Source organism: Macrosteles quadrilineatus, unplaced genomic scaffold (assembly GCF_028750875.1).
Source record: "Macrosteles quadrilineatus isolate MER2022 unplaced genomic scaffold, UCM_ALF_1.0 Scaffold_4__1_contigs__length_99947679, whole genome shotgun sequence".
NCBI classification, from domain to species: Eukaryota; Metazoa; Arthropoda; class Insecta; order Hemiptera; family Cicadellidae; genus Macrosteles; species Macrosteles quadrilineatus.
Window position 1 is genome coordinate 18,229,915 of NW_026542597.1, and position 16,756 is coordinate 18,246,670.

General features: G+C 38.7%; 1 protein-coding gene across 1 annotated transcript; it reads right to left on the minus strand.

The window, feature by feature from the left end:
* Positions 1-1,350: 1,350 nt before the first annotated feature.
* LOC128992782 (uncharacterized) lies at positions 1,351-2,586 on the minus strand. Its single transcript, XM_054416521.1, has one exon. The coding sequence runs from the start codon at positions 2,584-2,586 to the stop codon at positions 1,351-1,353; it is 1,236 nt and encodes a 411-aa protein (XP_054272496.1).
* Between the last annotated feature and the right edge of the window lie 14,170 nt (positions 2,587-16,756).

A 16,756-nucleotide genomic window follows, 5' to 3' on the forward strand; every position in this document is an offset into this window, starting at 1 on the left:
CATTTAGAAATCTGGTTTAGCAAGAAATCCTTTTAGCTACTTAATTGGTGTTCATTTATTATTCCACCGTCTTCTCTCTTTATCAGTGTTTAGGTCCTAGAATAATTATTCCTATTAAAAAATTATTTCATATTATTTAACTATATTGAAATATTATTAATTTATAGTATTATACATTAATTTTAATAATTAATTATTATAATTACTATTTCTATTGTGTTTTAATATACTGAGTTAATATTCTCCATAACAAACAATAGGAATGTTCAGTATGTATAATATAATTTAAACGGTTTTAAAATCACGTGCACTTAGCCGAGGTACTTTTGATTGTAAACATTTTAGTTTTAATTTCCTTTATTTTTTTCTTGTTATCAGAACATAGCATATACTACTAACACTCATACATGCACTCACACTTACACACACAAAATGGGATGTTATTTCCAGGATGATTGGTGTGATCATAATAATAATTACAACGATAAAAACACTCTCGTCCTTGGTATCACACGAAAAAAAAAAGGAGATTGACGCCCGAAAACGTTTACAAATGTATCATTAAATACAGGGTGACAAAAAAGTCTGGAAACGGTTAGATATCTTTTTAACTAAATTCGTTAGAAAATTCAAACCTTTCACATCAACTTATATGTATGAAAACTACTTTTTGCAAGCATTACCACTTTTGTACCTTCACCAGGGGACGGCCCATGAGGAGTAGGTACATAATCTTTAATGTAAGCATAGGTTGATATGACATCATTTAAAAGGTCTGGTCAAGTGGAGTTCATTGCCGGAAATCGCGTCAAAAAAGGTTCATCCTTTACAAAATGGCGGCAGTCCAAAGTTTTTGCGGAATATAGCTGCACAGGCCTTAGTAATGGTAAATACTCGTAGTCAACATTAGCCGGGAAATCTGAAACCCGGTTAAATTTGTTTTGAAGATTGAAGTAGTAGGGAAAAGCCGGTTCTGGATCAACCCCGACAGACCAGGGATTCTCATCTGTTTACTCTTCCACTCATTGAAAAGCCGTTTCTGGACCAGCCCCCAGTAGACTAGAGATTTGCCCATTTTCAAGCCCCCTCCCCTCCAGCCAGTAGAGTATATATGTTCGTCCTACTCCGGGATCCAATATAGACCCTTATGGGAGTCAAAATCGGGAGGTAACGAAGACCGATTACAACTTTTACCAGTAGTATATATATCTGCGTCCTACTGGGGGATCCAATATGGGCTCTTATGGGACTACCTCCCCACAAAATCAAATTCAACCCTTGCCTCATCACTCTGGGGCAAAAATTATATTTTTTTTTGTTTTTATTTTCTTACAGCGATCTAGAAATTGTTTATAGTTGTCTAATGATGTTTCTTGAAATGTCATAACTGAATCCAGTTTCAGAGACCACGACTACGTATGCTGTTGTTCCGGCATCGGCTTGCGCGGTCGCGATAGCATTTACGAAATCTAACTCAATCTGGATGTCACTTCTCGAGCGATCTGTGCTCATTGGGTGGAGATGAGTGTCTATCACCAACAGTGGATAATCATTCTTGAACTCTGAAGGAGATACGAACACATTGGTGTCTCCAAAGTTCACCAGACGATATCTGACCAACTGTTCGTATAACAGTCTCCATTTGCCTTCAGTGATGTGTATGTTCTGCATTTCTTGAGGATAACGTTCTCCGTTTATTTTCACTGCGACATTTTTTATGTTGCAACTATCAAAACGGGAGGGAATTTTCTTCTGGTCATTCCAACGGCTAGTTTGCAATCCCACAATGACAAATTTCGGGTTGTATACATTTCTATAAACGTTAGTGATATCGAAGTTGAACGAGGCCCCGAAAACACCTTTTTTCTCAATACACTGCCACTGGTAATAGTTGTATACCAATTTGCTATGATCACTCAAACGCGTCAACCCATCTATCAATTGAATCTTGCTGGTGGCCATATACTCGACTAACGGAACTCGAAGAACGAAAGATTTGATTTCGACTTTTCCATCCTCTGGTATCGTGTCTGTTGTGGCTGATCCTTTCCAAACAAATAGTGCATCGTTATCTTCAGCACGGGTGAATACGACTTCGAATCCGCCTTTGTACATGGGATACCGTAGATGATCGAAGAAGCCGAGACCGAGGTGGGCAAGGGTACCGATTACTTCGAAGTTGCCTCCACCAGTGAACGTGGATACGAAACCACAGTTTCCTAGAGAGTTCTTGTTCGAACTGGAATAGTTGAGTATTCCCTTGACCGTGCTTGTGACACCAGGATAGTCAACAGTGTCGATTGTGGTGTTGTGTTTCTTGAGTTCAATTCGAGTAAACAGAAACGGTACGAAATTGTCGATGAGTTTAATGTTTGTTTTATCGGCATAAGCAGCCCCGTCAGATTTCTTGACGACTTTACCACAAATGTGAAATTGTATTCCTGAATCGTAAAACGTGTCACCGTGATCGAGTTTAAAAACCGTGTAATTATTTGGAGTGTTGAAATTGAGTTCAGACACCGGCATGACAGAGCGGTATTCGCTCTTCACCACACCGCTTGAAAACTGATTGTACGTAGCATCCATTTGTGTTGGTTACTTAATAAAGGGTGAAAAAAATATACTATGGTAACATTACGATTTTACTCTTTAGGCCTCATGCTCAGTAGCGAACTCAAGAGCCGTGTATTAAATCCGTGATTACGTTCGTGTTCTTCGAGGAATTCCTTGGACACGTTTTGATACTTTATGATGTAGTACCAATCTACGTTGCCTGCAAAATCGTGTATGAATGATTCAGACAGTGTTTGATATTTGCTGACCACATACCAGCACTCGTTAAAGTTGATAGCCATTTCCCGGAGGAAGCTCTCATCGAACTTTGTCCTCTTCAGTACGGCATACCAGTTTACGCGATGGAAATACGTGCGTAACATGTCGATGCTGAAATCGTAGTTTTCGGATAGGAGACCCCAATCGAGCTCCTTAGCGTACTTCATAACGAACTCGTCTGTGAGAACGCCCTTAGGTGCTTTCGCTTCCCGGGAAAGAATCGTCCATGCGTTTTCCATGTTGTACTCTTTCTCTCACTTATATACATACAGACGTTCCTAGTCCGAGACCGAGTTTGCGCTTCATCCACATTGCACCAGTTGTACCAAGTGCGACAGCGCGTTCGTTTAGATCGGCGTCAGAAGACGTGACCCTATTCCAAGCAGCGTCTTGCAATTTCTTATCTGCCACCCATCGGTCTTCAGCACGCCTATGATCCCGATACCATATGTCATGTTTCTTGCACGCCTCGTCTAAGGGGTTGACTCCTTTGTCACCACGAGCCAGGCGATCAGATAGCTTCGTACCAGGTCCGCAATAATTGTATGTATCAAGATTCCAACTACGTGGAGCGTGTAGCTCAAACGGTAAACTGTTGATTAAGTTGTTCAACAACCCCGATCCTTGAATAGCGTGTTCAGGTAACGCTGACAGACAGCGTATGAGATACTTTAATCCGTTTGGTCGTTCGATTAGCTCCTGCATGCGGTCGTATATGAATTTCACGACTGATAGCTTCTCGTTGTGAAAGTTATTGTTTCCAGCAGCCTCCTCAGCGTGTATGAAATTGAGTCGACTGATCAATTCGTTTAAATCCTTTATGTACCGATATTCGATTGGTGTTTTGTCATCGTACCGTTTCAACCCAGACCCAACTGTCTCTGTGGGTGTTGATGTAATTGGGGTTGCGGGTTTATTCATCTCATCCCAAATGGGTTTGATCATCTGTTTCCACTTTTGACCCTGACTTGATTTCGGTCGTCTAGTCGAGGGATCGTTCTTTTGATACAACGAGTTGGATGTCAACAGAATTTCCTTGTATGAATTCCAATTGTCAGATGTGTACTCATCAGACTTAACAAAACCTTTATTCGTCAAGAGTTTCCAAAGACCTTCACTGCCGACAAAACTTTTACCTGACATCACTATATCATCGTAATTAAAAGTGATTGGTTCTGATCCAATTTTCAAGCGTTCACTCGTCACATCATAATAAATACCAAACTGTGAATCGCTTGCACGAGGTAAGTATCTTGCACCGACACTGCCCAAATTGATTACATTTGAGTCCACCAACTGTCTAATTGATTTGTTCTGAACGTTTTCAGTTTCCACTTCATCTTCGTTATCGAAGGGAATTTGTTTACGATCTGGTGTACTGTATACTCTTGGTCTAAAGCGAGCAACCATTTGATTGTATTTTTGCTTTTTCAACCACTCCTTTGTCTTCTGTTCTAATAAATCATCTTTTTCCTTTTTCTCTTTTATTGCATCGGTAATAGCTTGATATTTCTTTTCCCTTTCTCGTTGTTCCTCTCTTTCTAAAATGTGTACGTTAGCAAATTGTTGTTGAAGTCTATTTTTTACATTTTCTAGTTGCTTTGCCTTGGTGACAGTCAACGGTTGTTTTTGGACATCTCTTGTTATAATTGTGGTGGATGAACTTTTTGTTGGAGATGATACAACTGATATCTCTTTAAGTTTTTGTTCACGTAGTTTTTGCTCTTCCAATTCAGCGTCATGAAACTTTTTCATCAGGTTACTCTCGATAGCTTCAAGTCGTTTAGCAGCTTTTGCATCCATCATAGCCTGCATTCACTTATATTATACAACGTCAGAAAAAACGTGATATAACGTTTCTAGTATAAAAACGACATATCCATCGAAAAACGACTTTTCTTAAAAAAAACGTGATATAACGTTTCTAGTATAAAAACGACATATCCATCGAAAAACGACTTTTCTTAAAAAAACGTGATATAACGTTTCTAGTATAAAAACGACATATCGTCGAAAAACGACATTTCAATCAAAAAACGTTATATATCGTTTCTAGCTTAAGATGTGACATTTCACATTGACGTTGTAAATATCGTTTTCTTCAGCATGCATTTATATTTTCCAGAGTGTGCTTTTTTAGTGGTATTGATGGTTACAAATCCATGTTGTTCCTGCCAACACCGACGACAGAGCTTTTCAAACTCAGATAACGACATATCGGAACCGACAAAATCCTCATGAATACGTGTCAAGTAATGTTTGTTCTGTTGAAACACACACAGCAGATTTAGGTTGTTACGGATTACTTGCATATCGACACGACCATAGCTCTGACTCAGGTATATACATGATATATTTTTGTGACGACCTCTGATGTAATAGTCTTTGATTTTTGATTGCTCATCAAGTAAACAGTCATCAAACACAACCAGTGAATTTGGTTTGCATTCATCCAATGGAACCAAGTCGGAACAATCAGAGAAGAAGAACGCTATTTTGCAACCGAGGTTTTTCTGAACTCTTTCATAGTGCTTTTTTAAATCAAGATAGGCTGGTTGTTCTATTGATCGACTGAACACGTAGAGATGTTTAAAAGCTATACCATCTTTGTTGTATATGAGGTTAAGCAGTAAATTGGTTTTTCCACATCCTGATGGACCAACGATCAAGCAACGAAGTGGTTTTGGGAAAACACCACCTTCCGCCCTTTCACCATCTCTACAGTAGACGTTTATTTCCATTGTCTTTACTTATAACACCACTTGGTTGGTTTCATAGGAAACTCCTTGACAGCCTAATGTCTTGCCCTGTTGATTTAAACATCGACTGTTGTTGCTCTATACCTACCGGTCAACGTTTCTACTCGATGTAGACGTTTAGACAGCTCTAGAAGTTCAAGTCCATTAATAGCATCATATGCACTGTTGCTGCGACTGATTCCACAGATCTTTCGACCTCCTTTTATCTGAATACAGTCTTTTGTGACTTCAAGACCTTTCAAAATACCGTCAACTTTATCATTTACTTCTTCAAGCTGTTCTTTAACAACCACATCAGTCTTATCTATACCTTTTGCAACCTTCACTATTCTTTTGTTCTTGGCACTAATATAATGTTTCTCGAACCCAACTTGTGTTTTTATAATGGAGGTCAGATCTTTTTTTAGCCTTTCTAACATGTTATCTACCTGAGAAATAAATTCTCTTTTCATGTTACTGAGCTTTGAATCTGTATCATGCTTGCAAGTGAATTCCAACGATAAAAGTTTTTCATTTAACTTATCTGTTGAAATGCTACTTTGGTTAGCACTGATGTCAGCCAGTTCTTCTCCGAACCGATCAAATTTATATATAGACATCATGATGCTCTTATAATGATACCAAGTCCAAGTACACCAGGTTTTCAACATTACTATTGAGTATCGGGTTGTTATTTTGATCAAGTATGTTGATTGTTATGCAGTGAATTGTCCTCAACCCTGGTTTCAAATCAACATATAACCTTTCCTTCGGTTGTTCAGATATCTTATACCCATGTGGAACTTGAGGGAAGAACGTGTATAGCAGTTCAGTTTCCGCATGTTTGTGATCATGTGTGTCATGGTTGACGAGACTGTTATGCACTATATTGCAGTGTATCTCAATAGTATCTACTGCCCTCAACTTTGGAGGTCTTTTTCCTGTCACTGTTTGATTCTCAACATAGTATGAGCTACTGTCGGCTCTCTTCCGTGTTTCTATTGTTGGAGGATCAAAACCAAACAACTTGCAGCACGCTTGATCCATATAGAACTTCAATGGTGAGTACACAGAAAGAAAATCACCATTTTTACTCAGTCTAAATTTAGTAGGATCAATGTTCAGATTCAAGGATTTTATGTAGTCCTTTGCAGTAGCTTCCATAGACTCGATCGTCCAGTAACCTCTTGTGAAAGTGAGAGGATTCGGTATTGCATGAACGTCACTATCCCAGAAGAAAATATTTGCTTCATCACGGACGTTGTAAATATTGTTGTCTGTAAAGAACGCAACAAGTGCCATACGATGCTTCACGTTCTCCTCCAGGTGGATTGGGTGTTCCAAGTGGAGAGTGACGCGAGAGCTTGTACCTCTAAGTTTTAATAGCGGCATGGTACACTTATAATTTGCTCCACCAAGATTGCCACGAGTATTTGTCATCTCTTAAAGTGTTTATGATCGTGTTCCAATTTGTATCATCGTTTGAACATCGCTTCAGAACTTCAAGGCAGAGATGACCACAAATAGGAGGGTCTTCAAACTCCTGTACTCGCATATCATTATAAAACAAATCACGCTCGCCTAAATACTTCACAAGTTCAATTGGTGGTGGAGCGTTGCCAAATGAATCGAAATACAGCTTTTTACCATTATGCATTTTGATATAACAGGTCCAGTGTGTACCATTCGATTCCAAGTCACCGAGATTCAAAATACCACATTCCATTCCCCATGGGGATTCTGGCAAAACTTCACGCATGAAAACACCTCGAAATCCTTTCAATCCCAACACTTTGGCCCATCGTTCGAGGTCACAAGCGTTAAGGGGTTTATCCGTTTTTTTGTAATAGTAAAGCATCCAATTTCCTGTTGATGCATCTTTTCAAACCAGCACCCTTAGGATCCTTGTCTATTATCGTGTCCAACTCATTGTCAATCAAATGCTTCAACCATGGAATAAACCTTTCCTTCAGCATCGGTGCTAGGTGTCTTCTGACAACAGGTGAGATAAAACGTTTTCCACCAGGAACGGCACCCTCCACAAATTCCATCACTTCTTTTAGGAGGCCTCCCTGTTTATTTTTCAATAGCTGATCGTAGCTGAGGTTCAGCCGGATACCTGTTTGGTTTCGTCTAGCTTTCTCAATAGCCTTATGCTGGACACTGTCTAACAGGATATGGTCCGTTCCACTACGACCTATGTCGTCACTTGTCAGTCCAATTATAGCACTCCTCCGTTTCTTATAGGCGATACGAAGCTTACGTTTCTGCCCTTCAGACAGACGAATGGTGTGCCTGTGCAATTCACTCATGTTGTGCTTATATCACTATAAGTACTCTTATTATAAGCTCAAAATGGTATACGTATTTTATTGTGCCAAGTGTAAAAGGAAAACCGCTTCGGCTGATGTGGAACGTATCAAGACGGTTAACGACAAGTGGCGGTTAAGAGGCCGATGTGTCGAGTGCTTAAGCGAGAAGAGCACATTCACAAAAGCACTTATACCGGGAATCACTGATGTCAAATTTGAAGAGGCACGAGAGCTACATCGACCAGTAACAAAAAAGTTTCCAAAACGTAAAATCGTCACTCTCTACATAGACGACCTGTGGGCTGCTGACTTGGTTATAATGGACAAGTTCTTCCGGGAAAACGATGGATATAAATATATGCTAAATGTGATTGATACATTTTCCAAGTATGCATGGTCTGAACCATTACTCAGGAAGAGCGGTATCGAAGTGACAAACGCGTTTGAAGCCATCATACGAAGAGCTAAGGGCAATGGTCACAAAGCACCTAACCTATTACACACTGATAAGGGTAGAGAGTTCGTCAACAAGGATTTTAAATGTCTTCTCACCAAACATGGTATAAAGATGTATCATACGGAGAATGAAGAAAAGAGCTCCATAGTTGAAAGGTTCAATCGCACACTCAATGAACGAATGAAAGTGCATTTTGAAGCTAGGGGGTCATTCCGTTGGATAGACATACTGCAGGGTCTGTTGAGTAAGTACAACACAAGTGTACACTCCACCATTCGCATGAGGCCGGTCGATGTGACTGTGAAAGTCGAACCAGGAATTCGTAGCTTGTACCTCGATCAATTTCGATCAGTTAAACGTCCACGACCTAAACTAAGAGTTGGCGATCGAGTGAGAATAGTAGCAAAGAAAGATACGTTTGCCAACAAGTACGCTCGAAACTGGCGAACAGAGATTTTCACAATTTCTCACATTCAGTCTACAGCACCGGTAACATACAGAATCATCGATGGTGAAGGAGAAGAGATTCTGGGTTCGTTTTATGAAAAGGAATTGCAAAAGAGTAATTTCTAATGGTTTATTGAATAGTGACCCCAGGGGAGGGAATGGATTCCATCATCTAAAATGTATCGTTTATCATCTTGGTTTGACAACACTACTTTATTGAGTGCTATGGTATAGAGGTCGTGACTGAAACTTCTAATCATGTTTATAGTTTTAGTGGTTTCCAAACCTTCAAACAAACATTTTTTGTAGTCGTCAAATGTTATTTCCTTCTCGGAGACTGACTTTTTGACTCCTTTTGACTTTTTACATACACTACCATCCTCGACTTCATGAGCATACATCTTAGATCTTAGAGCAATCTGTTCTCGCATAATCCTCCCACTCAGTTCATCTTTCATTTTACCAAGGACCTTCTTATTGACTCTAGGCATCCCATACGGATTGTTCTCAGGGTAGTCACTTGTATCAAAGTAATCTATCATGGCTTTCATATCCTGGTAAAAATCAGAGGTGGCAATGGCATATTTCAAGGAGTCTGTGTCTGTATACTGCAATCGAGCTTTGTCACCGTACTTCGATTTAATCACATTATAGTGAAAATCGTATATTAGAGTCTTTGAAACATCTAATACGCTCATACCAACATATATGGGTTTATTGAACAGGAGTTTTGTCCTTTTCATGTGCACAGCGGAGAGATTCTCAGCAAATATTGTACGATCCTTGAATGTAGGTTGAGCGATCCATTTGACAATTTGTTTTTCCTTTGTCGCCAATCGCACATCCACTCTGTTACGTATGTTCTCCATTGTCTTCCCAAACACACCATTATTCATCAGTTTGTAAAACTCCTTTTCGAAATCGTTCTTTGCCTGAGTTCTCAGTTTTGTATTCAGGTCAATATAAGTAGCTATCCAGTTTGATTGCTTAAAGGAAATGACTCTATGGATCTTCTTCAGTTTCAATCCAAGCTTGAGGTACAGCTTGAGATTCCTGTAATGAACAACATACTTCTCTTTGTCATAAAGTGTTGTCAATAGTTTAACCTCTTTTCCTCCTGGTGGTAATCTCTGCTCCGGGGCAAGAGGAAGATCGGAATGCAAATCGTGGGTATCTTTAGGATATTCCAAATCCACTTCAAGTATATACCCCGTGTCGGCATTGTCAGGTATTTCAGTGACATCGATGTTTGTATCACACCATTTGAAATCTCCGTACGGCATGTGTTGAACCATTGCCCATCCATATAGGTTATTTGCATCTAAGTATACCAGATACTCAGTTGGTTTGCTCGAATCATAATCATTCATGTAGGGGTTATTGGCTTTAGCATGGCGATTAGAACTTTGCGATACACCACCTCTAATTCCCTTCTCAATCATAAGTAGCATATCGTAATCTGAAATAAGTTCCAGTTCAACGTTCGTTGTTTTTAGCATAGCACTCCAAGCAAGACCAGGTGTGGTGAAAAACCATGCAGGATCTAGTTTGTACGTTGACATACACACATTACGGAAGTTCTCCATAACGTCAGCTGATAGGAGGACATCTGATTTGTTGTACATCAATGTGTACTCTTTCATATCCTTCATTTTAAATGAATCCCACACTCTTTTAGCATGTTCATAATCTTTAGGGTCAACATCTGTTTTAGTGAGTATGTTATAGAATTCTTCCTGCTTAGGTAGATGAGTTAGCTCATATTTGTCCTCACTGTCCATGTAATCATATGGGTAAATACCTTTTCTCAAAACCAGGTTCAACTCGGATTCATTGAAGTATTTAGCAGTATGTGTAAACTGATCTTTCTGAAGGTTTTTGGTGAGTGCATCAAGGCTACTGGACATAAACTTGAACGAATCCAAGAACCTCAGTTCGATCATGTTCGCCTTTTTAACTGTGTATGATATGTATCGTTCTTCATTGTTTGGGATCACCTCTATTTCCTCATCATTCATACCCAGCATTTTAATAAACAAATGTGTGTCGTAGCCAGAGAGGTTGTGAATGAAGACAGGAATGAACTTGGGTTTCCTGTACAGAATGTTACATTTATTGTGTGCAACTCCTCTGAATTGTCCTGTCAAATGGTCATGATCAAGGACCCTATCATCTTCTAAAGGTTTTTCACAAATATGGCATGTTGTTGAGTTTGATATAATACGCTGGTCATCTACCGTTAAATCCATAGGTTTGATAGCCTCACTAGAATACAAATGTCTTATTTTTTCAGACTCCATCTCAAGTTGCTCCACAAAGACCCTTCCAGCATCTGCACCAAAGTATGTGACAGGAGGTTTATAGTCTCCATCTTTGGAAACGATGTAATATGCAAAACTCATAGCCAAGTGTTTTTGGTAGCTTTGTGTTTGTTCAGTTTTGATGGTTCTGTTGGACTCAAGAAGACATTCAAAGTCTGCATACACCACGAACGGGACTCGCATTGACTTGTTGAAATCATTAAACTTGATGACCGTCCCTTCTTCTGGAAGATTTATTTTTATACTTTCATGTCTGCTGCAATCCTCTCTATGTCTGTCCAAACCTTCTTTTGATCCAAAGTGTAACAGACAACGTTTACACAACCATAACATATGATCATGTTTTGATATCTGTGATTGTACAAGTCTAGATAGATTCTTTATGTAACAATAATGGTTTGTGTCTGCAGACTTCAAGTAGAGCAGGTCTACGTGTCTTTCCATCTCCTCGTTAGTGATTCTGAGAGGAACAACTGAATTTTCGATTCCATGGAGAGTGTAAACATTGACAGAGATATTGGCACGTTTTTCGAACTTTGTAATGTCATCTAATTTCATAGGAAACTCAATGTCTTTGAAAACATCATCAAGTTCATGTTCATAAGCTCTATACATACTCACTCTATTAACATTATCCTTCACAGGGTGTAAAGCTGCAAGAATAGACCACAGGAAACATTTCTGATCATTATTATTTATGTTTATCACTGCTTTCTTGGATTCTATCTTCTTCGGAAGTTTCATGTAACTAGAGCCCTTAAGAGGTGTGTATTTATTTACTCTGATTTCCAAATCAATGACCTTCATCAAAGTCCAATTAGAGCCAGTTGCTTGGAAGTCTTCAATCTCTGCAAGTATCTTTGCCTTTGCATCATTGTAATATTCAGAGATGTCTGTTGTTGGATATACAATTTTATTAGTAGTCTTGAAATTCATTAGTTGTTTTATTTTCTTGTCTTGAGCTACTCTCTGAAATTCAGCATGAAAGACAAAGTTGACTTTTATATTGCTTTCCACGACCATTTCTTCAATTTTTTCTTCAACCAAATTCGTGCACATGTTCAAAAACAATGTTGGATCCTTGACATTAGTCTTGTTGTCGATAACAAAAGTTCTGAGTCTTGACTTGAATGCTGTCTCAATTTGTCTTACCTCCAATGACCCACTATCATCATCACCTGCGTTGTTATCTTCTTGTGTCTGATCAGCCTCACCATTAGTATCATGCTCTACACCAACTTCCGGTGTTGGTGGAAGTGGGCTAATTGGAGATGGTGGGGGAGCAACCAAATCAATCGAACTTTCAGACGTTTCCCCAAGTATTAGTCCAGGAGGATTGCTCCCAAAAGTAAATGGTGATAGTGGATTATAGGATGGGCTGTCAGGAATGTGGAGTGGAGATCGATAAACAGGGCTGTTTGGTATATTCAGCTCTGAAGGAGAAGGAATAATGAGCTTAAGAGAAGGTCTACGGGGATTCTTCACAACAGAGTGTGGTTCATCAATCATTCCAAAATCAAAATCCTCAATAGCATCTGCGAACTGTTCGTCTGTCACAAAATCAGTATATTTTAGAATGTCATCCAATGCATCAATGAGATTTTGATGTGTAATTTTTTCCACAACATTTGGAACATCAGCTGATGTTGATGGGAGTGGGCTCTGAGAGGTCGTACGAAGGAATTTGTCAGGTCTCTGCGGTCTAGTAGGTTTTCTCACCATAGCATTCAGATCAACATTGTTCATAGTCGGGTGTGGAACATTAACACTCCTTTTAACCTTCAGATATCTCTTGACCAACCGCCTAATATCCAAACTAGACTTTTGAGGCTTTTCAGGACGAAGATGGTGTTTGGAATGCTGAGACCATTCTGAAACTTTTACAGGTTTGATACAAATCCTACACACCTCCACATCGGTTGAACCAGCTCGAGGATACACATATTGTTTCACGGGTTCACCACTCGTGGAAGGTACAGCATGTTGATTGTTTATAGGTGGAGCAATCGATACAACATTTCTGGAACTCACACCTGCCATATTTTGAGTTTGTCTCAGCATGCTAATATGACGATCCGACAGTTTATGATGCTTCCATTGAACCGGTAGCATAGACACTCCACATAGCAAACATGTCTTCATTTTTGGGGCAGTGCTTTCGCGAACATCCACAGGTGGACGGCATCGTTTTGATTTCTGATGTCGGGCCAAGTTCGAAGTAGTAACAAGCTTACCACAAGTATCACACTCAATCTTAGACAGACGTCGGGGTTCCGTGGCAACGTCAGGTACCAAAGCCAGCTCACTAGCTTGTGTTGCAGCTAGACATTTCTTTGACTTTTGATGTCGTTTAAGATTCGCAACAGACACACTATCTCCACATCGGTCACAAGCTACCTTCACACTGTAACGTGAACTCTTCTCTTGAGGAGTAGCTTGAACAACCACCATATCAGCTCTTGTCTCTTGTGCGCTTGCGGCGTTAGAGCATTTCTTGGTTTTCTTGTGTCTTCCTAAGTAGGGCTTCGATACACGTACACCGCAGATTGGACACTGCACCTTAGTGTCATCGGGTAAGCTAGAACCGACAATAGGGGAAACATCGGAACCGGCTTCCTCGTCGGTGAGCTCAAACGATCTCACGTCGTCATCCGAATCGACAGGCAGAGGTGACACGGTGATAACCATGCTTTCTGGGGTCGTGGTGAAAACCACGCTTTCAGGTGTCGCGGTGAAAACCACGCTTTCTGGGGTCGCAGTGAAAACTGCGTTTTCTGAAGAGGCGTTGGAAAACGAAGTATTGCTGTCCATGGACTGGCACGCTTCCAAATACACATCATCCATTTTCACGGGCGAGTGTTGTCCTATATAGAGTCTGAGCATACACAAAAAAGGGATGAGAAGCAGCAGTGCTTTTTCAATACACGTTCTCTTATAATACTGGAAGAAGCAACCGAGGGCATGAAGAGGACTAGCCTCTTCACTAACGACAGCCAGGGTGTGGGGAGGTATTCCCATAAGAGCCCATATTGGATCCCGAAGTAGGACGCACATATATATACTACAACCAGCCGAGCTTGAAAATGGGCAAATCTCTGGTCTGTTGGGGGGCTGGTCCAGAACCGGCTTTTCGATGAGTGGAAGAGTAAACAGATGAGAATCCCTGGTCTGTCGGGGTTGATCCAGAACCGGCTTTTCCCTACTACTGATTGAATAAACTTAGTCTATGAGCTAGTTGAAATTTCAGCTCTCAAGCTAATGTTTAAAACGAGTATTTACCAATCCTAATGCCTGTACAGGTATATTCCACAAGAACTTTGAATAGCCGCCATTTTGTAACGGATAAACCTTTTGAGACGCGGTTTCCGGCAATGAACTCCACCTGACCATACCTTTCAAATGATGTGCATATCAACCTATGCTTACATTAAAGATTATGTACCTACTCCTCATGGGCCGTCCCCTAGTAGAGGTAAAAAAATGAAAATGCTTGGAAAAAGTAGTTTTTATGCATGTAAGTTTATGTGAAAGGTTTGAATTTTCTAACGGATTTAGTTAAAAAGTTATTAAGCCGTTTCCAGACTCTTTTGTCACCCTGTATATATTATTTAAAAGATATGTTAGGCCTAAACGTTAAAGTAAATATATAGTGCATACATGTATCCATAGTAAATGTACATTGTAACATCGTTGTAAATGCCAACTCAATTAATAGTGTGGTTGAAAGCAATGGTTGTGTTGCTCTGATAACTGCTTTTAAAACTATAGAGTAAACATTATGAAGATATCTTCCTTAAGTGGCACATGTCAGGATCTCATAACTGTATCAGGACTTTCAGGATACGCTTACTTATCCTGTCAACTAACTTAATAGGTTGTTCACCTGACTAGGTGAAGAACAATATGTACATGTATTACATATTTGTTTTGCACATCGGAAATATTCATGGAATACTGCTGCTTCAAAAACAAATATTCAGTAAAATCATAATAATAGTAAAATCAATTACAAAAAATCAATGTAAAAAGTTAACTACTTTAATATACCTTACCCTTAAGTTGAACAGAGTAAATTAATATTTTACAGGTTCTATTCTATTCTGTTAAAAAATGTATATTTAATGGATATTAGGGAATAATTATATGGGTTTATAGCTTTTTATTATTATTTTAATATTAGGATGTTGAAAATAGGTAGATGCAAAAACCATTGAAATCACTAAAATCACGGTTCCAAACCAACCTTTTCAGGATATTGAAACTGTCAGCTCTGCGGATATTGGCTGCAAGTCTGGCTTCGAGATTTAATTTAGAGTTTGTTTTTTAAGCTGTCTAAATTGAACCAAACAGCCAATTATTAAACAATCTCAACAAAAATGTTGATACGTGTGTCCAAACGCAATACTTCTCGTATAGATTTGAATTCAGATGTTTTATAAACAGGAAATACTTTTTGCTAGTTTAACTGTAGATAATAATCAACAGTTTATGCTTTTAAGAGTAATCACTACACCTAGTGTTTAGGTTAGATGTGACTATTATTTGGCATTAAGAACATTGTTTTTCAACCTCCGTTGCATAGGTGAGCCAATTCAATAATATGGCAAGTGTCCTTCAATTTGAATTTTACTGTTTATCAAATTTAAATATATAAGTTGGGTTGGTTTAAATTATAAAATTTTCAATGAAGAATGATGCTTCTCTGACTTATTTGTTCTAAATTATTTGTCATGTAGTATAATAAAAGTAAGTGTAAAAAACTAATTAATATACCAAACCCTGTTCTAAACCTTCTGATCCCTAACTACTAACATCCAAGTGACAACACATTTAATTAGACCTTTACAAGTTTTTACTATGGATTTTAAGTAAATAAATCCCAATGTAAGTTGTAATTTTTTAAGCCAAGTCACAACTATACTCGTTTGCACCATTTCATATTATTTTCAACAAATATTCACAATATAATGTTGCGGTAAAGCCTGTAAAAGATCGGTTATGATTATTTCATCTACAGTGATAATATAAAACTAAAAGCATAGATAAAACACACCCACTATTTCTCATCCTTATAGAACAGCTGAAATAATTTTTTTCGTTAGTTCTGTCCGGTGCACTGTAGATGTCGTGTTTTGTTTACAATTTGCTTCTTGTTACCCAGTTAGATAACCAAAAAGTAAAGCATCATAATTAGCATCATTAAATAATAGAAGCAAAATTCCATCGACACTAGCGATCAGTGTCACCGGACATGAACTAGATACGAAAAACGAGCTTGAAAATGTACAATGAGATGAGAAGACTACTTGTTTTGGTTAGTCTATGATAAAGGTAAACAAATCTTATAAATTTTGTAGCGTTATTTCATTGTGATATTTTCCCCCGTCGTTCCATACAGATATTATATTACAGAAAAAGTTCAAATATATTATAATAACAAAGTTATAATGTGTATTGTAGTAGTGAGCAAGACAAATGACATCACCGTGAACTTCTTGACACTAATACAATGGCTTGTCAAGTGCTGTTAGAACTAGTTATGTTTAACTGTTAAGTGATATGGATATCAGCACTAATAAGTGGCATAGTTAAAATAGGTTATTCCCTATATGGGAAATTATCACAGAACATATTTATGATTTACTTTAA